Genomic DNA, 11,456 nt, shown 5'->3' with positions numbered 1-11,456 from the left:
TCCTCATCAAGGACTCCAACATGTTTACATTTTAGGTGCTGAATCATCACCGTGGTGCTCCCGTGCCATGCCATGTCGCTTTTGCATATCTTGCAATTAACACACTTTTTCGATTTATTTATTTATTTAGTCATCCCACACCTTAGATGACTTCGCCCCAGCGCGATAGCCTATCAGTGTTGAGATGTTTCTCCTGTCATCATTGACTGCCGTTGTTGAATCAGGAAATAAATACTGTAGCCGTCTGTATTCACCCAGAGGTCTACGATACCTCATATCAATAGAGACCGGACCAAACTATGTGTATAAATGTGTGTGTGTAAACCATATGGTACAAACAATAAATAGACGCTGCCGTATTTACGTCTACATGACGTTATTCTGAGTGTTGGTGGAGCTGCTACAATGTTAGCATAGCCTAGCATCCAAGCTCCATTGAGAAGACAAGTACAAATCAGCATCATTACATAGTTATTTCGGAGTCCCTTTTTGTCGGTTTATTGCCGTTAAATCACAGCCAAATCAGTTTATTTTCTGTTCATACAGCTGTAGTAAACAGAGACGTGTGGCTTGCTAGACACAGTGAATACACTTCGATAAAATACAAAGAGCTCCTCTGGATAATGTTATGAACCAGACATGACAGCAGTTAGTTTCCCGGGATATCTGTGACTTCCACAACACGTACTAAGCAGAAATAGAGGTTATTTTTTCCATGGTTAATGGCAGACAGTTGAACGGCTTTCAGGGCGATAAGCCACGCCCCTCTCCGGTGCGTCCAGCGCGAATGAACACAAATAGTCCCCGGCGATACCCGGCCTCTATCGCCTCTACCTCCACTCTGCTCTGCCCGCGCTCAACTCAACTTTTTTTTTTTTATATTCATAAACATCTCCGCGACTTATTGAGTGGCGTAATAATCGCGCGACACAACGAATCGATAAAGAAATTCATTGCCAACTCTTTTAATAATTGAATTTTATCGATTCGTTGTTGCAGCCCTAGAATACCCCAATGGCGGAGTTACACCACAGGAGCAGTATTATGGGCTATCACTTTGCAAGGCACGCATGGTGATTGGATGTTCATTCAGACATTCAGTTTGAAGGCAAGATTTGCTACTTTAAGGAGGGCAATGGACATAAACATGGAGGACCTTCCCTTTGTCATCTATGCTTGTTTTGTGCTCCACAATTGAGGTTCACAAAGAAACTGTTAGTGGAACAATGCATAAATGCTGCTCTGCAGTACGACAGGGACTTCCAGCCACCTAGCAGAGCCACGAGGTCAGACAACAATGAAACCGAGGGGAAGCACGTTAGACGTGTGCTCACCACATTTCTTGACCCATAACATAGTAAAACTTGTATTTGCTAGTGTTCCTTATAAATGCTTTTTTTTTGCCTAATCTGTCTTGAGTCTGATGTACGAAAGAGGGGCCTGCAGAGTACAGTGATACAACACAAACCCTGAATATCTGACGCATGCTGGCTGACCTCACTCCGGTGATGAAGAAAGTGCATTCAGTCTTATTTTATTGTTTACTTTATCTAAACTTACGAGCAAAAAACACACCATCTGCATGTTTGTAGGTTGTAGATGATTGATTTTTAACTAGTATTTTTGTGTGTGAGATAATAACTGTGTAGCATTGGAGTAGAAGTTAAAAGGAATACTTTGCTAGACAATAGCATATTAATTATTTGAAACATTATTCAACAAATGGGATTTTTTTAGCATTTATAGCATATTATAGATGTGTTTTGCTGTAGATGGCCATTTATCAGAAGACAAACCGTTTGCAAAGTAGGCTGTGAATTCTACAGGTTGTAGATGTTTGATTTTCAACTGTTCATTTTTTAAAGTCTTTTTGTGTGATAATAACCGTGTAGCTTTGGAGTATCTTAGTTGGTGGTTATTGTGTGTAAATGATAAAGGGAGATAGAGGCGGTCCATTGTGGATGACCACCGGCCCATTGTCTCGACAACCTCAGCGTCTGTGGCTTGTAGACGCTGAAGGAGCCGCCTCTTAATTTCAAGATCTTCCTGTGCCACTGTGTCCATGGAGAGTTTCCTCTTAAGCCTTTCCCTCCTGTGGCCACCTAGGGATGCATCCAGTCTCTGGCGGCGACTTGCCTCCGTCAGAGTCAGAGGTGCTGCCGTTGGCTCCCTGGGCCTCCACTGCCATGTCTTCTGTCTCGATCCCTTACCTAATGGCACTGGTAGCTGGAGAGCCTCCCCAAATCGACTCGCAGAGCTCAAAATACAGCAAAACGACTCGTCCATGGCCACTTTTTTTGCCAGAGTCCACCGCTTGTCTGTAGCGGACTCGTATGGCCTTAATCTTTGCCGTTAGCTGAACTGTGAACACAAAACATAATGTAGTTTACTCTACTTTGGCTACTTAACACCAAAGATATACTGGAATGAAGCATTGCTAAGTTGTGGGTGGTTATCTGGATCATAACAGTTTCATCTTCGCTCTACACACCCCACTATTCCCCCCCCCCCGAGGAACAAAGGTTGTTTGTGCAAAATGAAAAAAAAGATACACATTAAGAAGGTAAAAGACACGAAACAGAACCTTTAAAACTTCAAGCCACAACTTTTTAGCTGGGGCTCCATACCTTTGGTAAGTTCTTCTTTGTTGTGTGGGTACTCTTTTCCCATTGTCATGGCGTCCACCGGCGTGGGATAATGCTCACGGAAATGGTCCAATATGTCGCCGTACTTGTTATGTAACGACTCCCAGTCCATATTTTGCGCCGCGTTGACCACCTTGTACTCTTGTGTGACTTTCAGTAGTAGTGTCTGACCATCACGGAAGTAAAACATTGTACTCTGGTGATGCACGTGTGTTCTGGAAGACACAGTATTCTAAATTAGCTTAGCAGGAAAACCAACACCAGCACACACGCTGAAAACTCTCCCCGTAGCGTTTAAGCAGCTGTTACGTACTGATTCAAACAGGGCTAAAGCAATCGCCACGCAATCCCCATTTCTCCAGACCATAATTCTTGCTTTATAAAAGAAAACAGATACATGAATACGCGCATGACGGGATGCTTCGTCATTAACGGACAATGCATATAGTCAAAATCAATGTAATTAACACAATGACAAGAACAAAATTACAAGAACCAGTCACATATATTTATATGACAACAAAGCATGACAAATCAATCCAGCAAAACTGCGGTGCTATAACACGTATTCTACCACACACTGAAGAGCACGGGCCATTCAAATATTATTCACATTAGAGAGAACAATATTAACCATATCATAAAAACGGCACGATACAAAAATTAACACAGTAGTAACGCTACTGCAGATGTAAAAACAAAGCAGTTTACTTACCAAAGCTGCTGTTCACTTAAAGACAAAGTATATTCTCCTTTCTTTGTTTACAAATAGTTTAATACCGCGGTTGTACAGAACATCGGTGCGGTTTTAGTTCGTTGAGTTGTAGATCCACTCGGGTCTCAGCAAAAGTTTTCAAAAGCACCGTAGCTTGTAAGTGTCCTGTCGTGCTATGGTGTCTTGTTGCTGCCTTGGTTAGCAAATCTAGCGACCGTGGCTCACTGGGTTAAGAGGGTTGTCTGGTAACCGCAGGGTCAACGGTTCGATCCTCGCTACACCAAGCAAAATGCTAAAAATGTCATGTCAATGTCATAACGTCTTACATATTTTTCAACTTGAACTCTTAGTACTACTAAGTTCTGCTAGCTAGCTTTCAGCTCCACAACAGTCACGCTAGCCCATTGACCAATCACACCGCACATTAATGCTGAGCTGCACGTTAATGCTGACGTACTTGTAGGCCAGCTCTGACAGCTCTGACATGTCAAACTAAAAATCTGATTGGTTGAAGACTATGACAATCAACAATATCGTCCCCATTTACTTAAACTGCAACGGCTTCCTAGCGGGCCTCTCTTCTTACTTAGAAAAATAGGGGCGAAATCTGATTGGTTAAAAGCTCTACTTAAAACAAGCTGCGCTGGAAGCAGCGCTGCTTCCAGCCTGCAGCGCTGGAAGCAGAGCAACTGAGGAAGACAATAGTGAGAAAAAGTGCAATGAGAAAATAAACTAAGGGGAAAAATAATTAGAATACATGTGAATGAAAAATTATTAAATTATAAAATAGCTATTGTCATACACGGTAGTCTAATGCACTTGTGCATATACTGGGGTACTCATCTCCACACCGCTTCCGGAGCGACCCTGGAAGAGAATTGCAATGGACCTTTGTGAGCACAACCACCACAACTACTTGGTAATCTCAGATTATTACTCCAGGTTTCTAGAGATACTGCAGCTGCCCTCGACAACGAATGCACAAGTTATCCAAAGACTGAAAACAGTCTTCGCCAGGTTTGGCATTCCAGATGAGGTGGACCCCAATTTTCAAGTGCGGAGTTCAAGGAGTTTGCGAGGCAGCTCGACTTCAAGCACTGCACATCCAGCCCTCACCACCCACAGGACAATGGGCACGCAGAGAGAGCCGTACAGACGGCAAAGAAAATTCTCAAGCAAGAAGATCCTGTGATGGCTCTGATGAGCTATAGGTCCACTCCCTGCTCCACCACAGGCTTCAGTCCAGCCGAGCTGTTGATGGGGAGGAAAATCAGAATCACATTCCCCACTCTGGAGAAAAATCTCCTACCCAGATGGCCCAGCAGGACAGCTGTGAAAGAGAGGGACGGGAGGGAGAAGGCTAAACAGGCTCACTACTTCAACCGCCGCCATGGAGCCAGGCCCTGCGACCAGGAGATGTTGTATTCTCCAAGTTGGACCATGAAAAGTCATGGTCTTTGCCAGCGGTGATCTCAAGCGAGAGCACCACCCCGAGATCCTTCATCATCAGGACGCAGCATGGAGCAGAGCTGCGGCGGAACTGCCGTCACCTCCAACCAGTGCCGGTTCCCCAGCCCATCCCAGCAGAGCACGAGGAGATCACAGGGACAGACACACACTCTGACGGAGCTAACATGTTAGAGACTGTTCCTGTCAGTCAGAGTGTGGCTACACCCACAACCCCTCTACCCGGTCAGACTGTGACCAGATCTGGACGGGTGTGCAAGCAAGTCGACAGGCTTGACCTGTAGAAGTGCAGATTATATGGCCTTTGGGGGGGCGTATCAATGGCCATATTGTGCCGCTAGAGGTGAAATTCTTGGACCGGCGCAAGACGGACGAAAGCGAAAGCATTTGCCAAGAATGTTTTCATTAATCAAGTTCAAGGCCATTGATGTTGATAATGTTTATTTGTTGTTGATTGGAAAGAATGTCTGAATAGCCATTCTCAGTTAAAGTGTTCCTTTGATGTTATTGACATAACACTCAAAAGAGGGGGAGATGTCATATACGGTAGTCTAATGCGCTTGCGCATATACTGGGGGTTATATGGTAGTATATGCATATGCATGTATAGTGAAACACACGGTGATCCATTAAACGAGTTAAGCAAACTAAGAAGCCTCTATTGCTTTACTTTACAAGCGTAATCTTTTTTACTTCCAATCACGTGAATATGGTGTATAGAAAGTGTTGAATCATAATTCTCGCGGTGCCCACGTTACCTGAAGGCAACGTGGTTGAGGACGGTCCTCAGCCCTCGTTGTTATGATGGCACGCCCCTCTCAGTTGATACCACGCCCCCCACGTTAGATCAGGGTCAAAAGTCTGAACTGAAAAAAACGACCTGAACTGAAAAAAACCGATCTGAACTGAAAAAAAGATTTGAATCTGAAATATAAAATCTGAAACTGAAAAATATAAGAACTAAAATATCAAAATATATATGAAAGTGAAAAATTAAAAAAAAAATGTATTCGAAAAAATTCCAGAACTGAATCAAAATTATATTCAACCCAAAACAAATTTTCATTCACTTATTTATATTTTGAATACAAAATGCTGTATTTTTCAATGTTCAAGACCACAACTTGAACTTTCAGGTTCACATTTTATTTTCAAATGAACAAAACTTTTGACCTGGATTTAGCTCCATAACAATGGACCTTGTTACAGTTCACAAGAGTTCAGAGGTTTTGCTCATGCATGGGACTTTGAGCATACCATGAGCAGCCCGCTGCACCCACAGAGTAACGGTTTGAAAAGACTGTTCAGACAAAGCCCTCAAGCACAGCGGACATACCCGTACCTCAGTTACTGGAACACACCATTTGATGGACTGAAGTCGCCAGCGCAGCTGCTAATGAGCAGGCGTCTGCGCTCAATCCTACCAATCACGGAAAAACAACTGCAACCTGAACTTGTCTGTCACAGCTCACTGCAGGAGGCAACTGTGCCAACAAAGACAAAAACAATACTACGACAGGAATGCCAGGACACTACCGGCACTAGAAGGAGCTATGGTCCGTTTCCAGCTTCTCACAGGGACATGGGAACCCGCAACAGTCGTCGAGCCAGCAGGTACCCAGAGATCCTACAACATTCGCACAGATGGAGGTCACATGCTCAGGCGTAACCGGCGTCACCTCCTGCAGACGTGTGAAAGTGGCGCAGGCCAGGTACTTCCACCAAACAACCACCAGATGGAGCCTGAGGACACTGAGTCTCAAACAGTACAGCAGGACACTGCAGGTCATGCAGGTCCCAAAAAGCCACCAGACCGCACCAGACAAGATCAGGCCGCATAGTGACTTGTGATACCCAACAGAAGAACTGAAGGATATGTTCATGAAAAAAGTTTGAAATAGTTGAAATGCTGTTTTAGCATGAAATGTTTGTATGATCAAGTCCCATTAAGAAAATGCACATTTTTTGTTTCAAAAGAAAGGGGATATGGTATCCTGGATACTTCCAGTTCAGGTAACTATCGTGTTGTGATGATGTCAACAATGTGCGCAGTAGTGTGACACGCGATAACAATAAAGATGGATGCACCACCGCGCCCTGTGAGACAAACTGGTATCATTCGTTTTGCTTGGACAATACACAGAATACTACATAGGCTATTTACGAATACACAGAGCAAAAGCAGAGGGCACAACCTCTTGTATTATATTATATTTGTTTTACTTCTGTAAAAATGTTTTTACTTTGGTAGTCTCCTTTATTCCAAAATGGTAGAGGCATAGCTCTGCTGCTGCACACTGATGTTGCAATTGACGACAATTAGCTTCCACTTATAGTAGTGATAGTTCTTTACTTCTGCATTTTGTTGTGCAACCCTCTGTTAAATGAATGTTGAGTGTAAATATGTGTCCCACACATAAGTTCTCCATCTTTTCACTGTCCATGCCAGGGCCTCTTTTTCTGTTGTGGAGAACTTACTCTCAGCGGTGTAATGGGAAAATATGTTATAGTCTCATGTGAAGGTTTAAAGAATGTAAGTCCTAAAAGAGCAGACACCAAACTGTAGTTTCAGTAGATGACTTTAATTAGTTTAGTATCCAGGTGTCTTGTTATCTGTTATCTTGTGCACTGTTTCTTTCTTCTTCGTAAGACAGAGACACAGAGAGGCCTTGACTAACAGAGATCCTCTGTTTGAAATACTTTTGACTTCCTTTGTGACGCATTATCTGAAGTTGTAAAGGCGTAAACCTTTGCATGCATATATGATGTGTGAGGATAAAGAATGTCTATTCTGTCTCTGCAATGGTCATTTTAACAATGTCACAGTGGCTTCAAAGGAAGCATCTGCTGTGTGTTTAAACGGTTTATTGTAAGGCAAACTGTGAACAAAGGGATTTGCAAACAGGAGATAAAGCATCTTTCTGACTGTCTTAAATGAAGTATACTAAGGCTTGAAGGATGACCTGCCTTTTATTGTGTTCTTTGTGTATTCTTGTTAGCTAAGCAGATAACAGGAAGCTGTCTGAGCATAAATGTCCATGCATTGTGACTGTTAGGTAGACCACTCTTACAGATCACTGCAATGTGTCTGTGAGACTGTTCTCTTTGCTTGCAAGCAAATAAATTGACTTTACAAACCTTGATCGTTCATCAAAACTCTGTTTACTTTATATTGATAGAAAACCTTCACTTTCTTCTCCCGACTAGTCATAAGAAATATTCCACAACAGCGGCTGACAGCGTGCCGGAAGCAAAGGCAATTGTCTGTTTGCATTGTCTGTTTGTCATTTTTAAAAACTATGTAATGAATTGTGAAGTGATATTCAGTGACATTAGTCACTGGGACAGTATGCCCAACCTTACTCCCTTAGGGTCTGTTAACATTTTTGAAGTGACTAGTGCAGAGGTCGGCAACCTTTACTATCCAAAGAGCCATTTTGCCCTATTTTCCACCAAATAAAATTTGTGTGGAGCTATAAAAGCTATTTGATATCACAGCTTATATAGTTTTCTATATAGTTATATTATATATACAAAAACTATAGTTTGTTGTATTTCTGAAAATATAGAACAAGAATAAAGACAATTCTTCACATTTTATTGCTGTTTTACCTGTTATAACAATATCAAACTCTTATGAAGAGGAGAAAAAAACTTGAGAACAGGGGTAGAGGTAAACAGTTCAGAAATCGGGGTAGAGGATTTAACTGTGGGAATAATCAACATATAAGATTCTGTTCATTCTTGCTTATAAATTATATTCTCTCTGAACACATTTCTCTTTTTGGTGAACGTCATGTGAGATAACTTCTTCGATTAGCGCAATATTCCTGCTCTTTCTATTTCCTCATCTCTCCCCCGTGTGTCACGGTGTGTGTAAACCTCGCTCGAGTCAGGAAACTTGTCAGAATACCCATATTTGATTGGCTGAGCTGCATCACCTGATGTGATTTGCAATGCGTTGGTCTGTGTGTTTCCTGCACCGCCGAACAAGTACCGTAACGGCTGAATAAGAGGTGCCGGTTAAAGGCGCTTAATATGTGCCTAATATGTATAATTCCGTATTGTCTATCAGATTTAGGACCTGGGTCCGGATCCGGTCCGCCAGTTGGGGACCCCTGATGTAGACTCGGGGAGCCGCAACAGAGGGGCTCCCGAGCCGCAGGTTGCCTACCCCTGGACTAGTGTAATGGCAAAATATATTGAACTCTGTGTGTCAAATACAGACACTGTGTGTCCGTGTTGTGAACCCAAAACTTACGTGTGGTTAAAACTATGCAGTAATGAGGAACTTGCAGGTGAAAGTCTCGTCTTACCTTGAAACCGTAACTGATTCCCAGTTGAACACATCTAGCAGAAACTAGATAATGAGCAGATCAAGACAGCCTGTGTCAAAAGACCTGTACTCCCCTATGTATGATTTATCTAGAGGAGGGGGCCTTTGTATGCATAAAATAATGTGGTGTCTGATACTTCGTCGAAGCTTTGCCACAGTCTACTCAATACGTAGCTGTTGGGTTTTCTTCCCTCTTGCAAGAGAATAAACGGACAAAGACAAACTTGAATTTTGTTAACTTTATTATTGATTTGTGAACAAAAACTCTTCTCCCGATTAACATAGAAATCTTCCACAACACTAGCTAGAGAGACAGAGCACTCATAAATACAACCTGAAACTGACCGCATATGAGGCAAAAACATCTGTCCAGCTGACTATGTAAGTGTGAGATTGCAACTGTGTTTAAATATGTTTTGAGGAGCTACCTAATGGTCATACTTCAGTGGTTTTTATTTGGTTTTAATTTAATCATTGATTGCAAATCCTATTTTTAAGTGAGGTTACTTGGTTGATAGCTAATCATCACTGACAGTGCCATAAATGCACTTCATACAGCATACAGCAATTCTAAGATGTATGGGTTTATCAAGAGAAGCCACAGTCATTAAACAGCTAAGACTCGATGTTCACATTTTTATCAGTCTTCTTTTTTTTTTTAAAGTAACATTTCAGTTTGATTCTGATTTACCTGTATAAGTTTTGTGCCAAGTAGACAGAATTTAAGTTTCCTGCTCCAGTTCAATTTACAGTATATTGACAAGACTTGGAACTATGCCACGTTTTCTACCTCAGCCAATGTTTTAGCGATTTGTCACATATTTTTGAGTTTGTAACAGCTTCTTATTTTCACAGGATTTCCCCTTACTGCCTTCTGTACGAATTAGCATTTTACTGACTTTTAATGATTCACCATCGTGACCAGCACTACATTGCAATAAACGAGAAAAGTACTTGACTGACTTTTACACTAAGATCATTGCTAAATTAACAAAGTCATTTTCATCATTTCAGCATTGATTTTATTTTGAATAAAGAAATGTATTAACCTCATTTTCGCCTCCCTCCAAACAGATGGAGCCAGTGCTCTGCTACGAGTCCAGAAACAGATCATGTCTGAGGACCATCTATCCTTTGCCCATACGAATCACTGTCTACATGATTCTAGGGGTCACAGTCATTCTAACAGTGTTTGGTAACCTTTTGGTCACTATTTCAATTGTCTATTTTAAGCAGCTCCATACTCCAACCAATTACTTGATTGCCTCTCTGGCTGTATCCGACCTTCTTTTAGGGCTGCTGGTCATGTTCCCCAGTATGTTTCAATGTGTACAGTCCTGCTGGTATTTTGGTGATGTCTTCTGTAAAGTCTACATGAGTTCTGATGTCATGTTGTGTACAACATCAATTCTAAATTTGGCATTTATATCACTTGACCGCCACTATGCTGTTTGCCAACCTCTAGTATACAGAAGAAAAATATCTGTTAATGTTGTGTTGATCATGATTCTGCTTAGTTGGAGTATTTCAGCTCTCATTGGCTTTGGAATGATTTTTCTCAAGTTAAATCTTTGGGGGATTGAGGAATTCTACTATAACCACATTGTGTGTGAAGGGGAATGTGTTTTATTTCAGAGTGGACTGTCAAGTACAGTCTCATCAGCACTTTCCTTTTATATTCCAGGAATAATAATGCTTGGCGTTTACCTTAAGATTTTCTTAGTGGCACGGAGACAGTTGCACAGAATACAGAACGCAAACTCAGAAAGAATATCAAATACGAGCCAGACAAAAGCCACTACAACACTTGCTATCATAATGGGGGCGTTTCTTTCTTTTTGGACTCCTTTTTTTGTCTGTAACATCATTGATCCCTTTATCAGTTACTCAACACCACCAGCATTGTTTAAAATACTTGTATGGGTGGGCTACTTGAATTCTACTGTGAATCCTTTAATATATGCATTATTTTATAGTTGGTTCAGGAAGGCACTTAGATTATTCACTTCAGGTAACATCTTTAAATCTGACATTTCAGAAACAACACTTTTCAGCATGAATTGAAGCAAAGCCAAAAAAAGAGTGAAAAAGTGGATACAGACAAAATTATTGAAAATAAGGTATATGTGTAATGTTGCTCCCATCAAGCTGCTAAGAGGCCAACAGTAAAGACCAATGTTTAGGGGCCCCAGTGACTGAACATTCTAGCTGCAAGACTTTCATTTTCCAAAGCAGAAGAACGGCAACAACAGAACATCAGTACTTTTGGTCAGGTTCTGCGGTGGGTCTACGG

The 11,456-nt window shown here is 41.7% G+C and overlaps 1 protein-coding gene across 1 annotated transcript; it reads left to right on the top strand.

The window, feature by feature from the left end:
• Window positions 1-6,380: 6,380 nt before the first annotated feature.
• LOC116397228 (trace amine-associated receptor 1-like) lies at window positions 6,381-11,227 on the top strand. Its single transcript, XM_031872482.1, has 3 exons — window positions 6,381-6,539; window positions 10,238-10,526; window positions 10,599-11,227. The coding sequence occupies exons 1-3, from the start codon at window positions 6,381-6,383 to the stop codon at window positions 11,225-11,227; spliced, it is 1,077 nt and encodes a 358-aa protein (XP_031728342.1).
• The last annotated feature ends 229 nt before the right edge of the window (window positions 11,228-11,456 follow it).

Source organism: Anarrhichthys ocellatus, unplaced genomic scaffold (assembly GCF_004355925.1).
Source record: "Anarrhichthys ocellatus isolate YVR2014 unplaced genomic scaffold, GSC_Weel_1.0 scaffold64, whole genome shotgun sequence".
Taxonomy (NCBI): domain Eukaryota; kingdom Metazoa; phylum Chordata; class Actinopteri; order Perciformes; family Anarhichadidae; genus Anarrhichthys; species Anarrhichthys ocellatus.
Note: the sequence above shows the minus strand (reverse complement) of the source record. Positions and strands in the feature narration are given on the sequence as shown.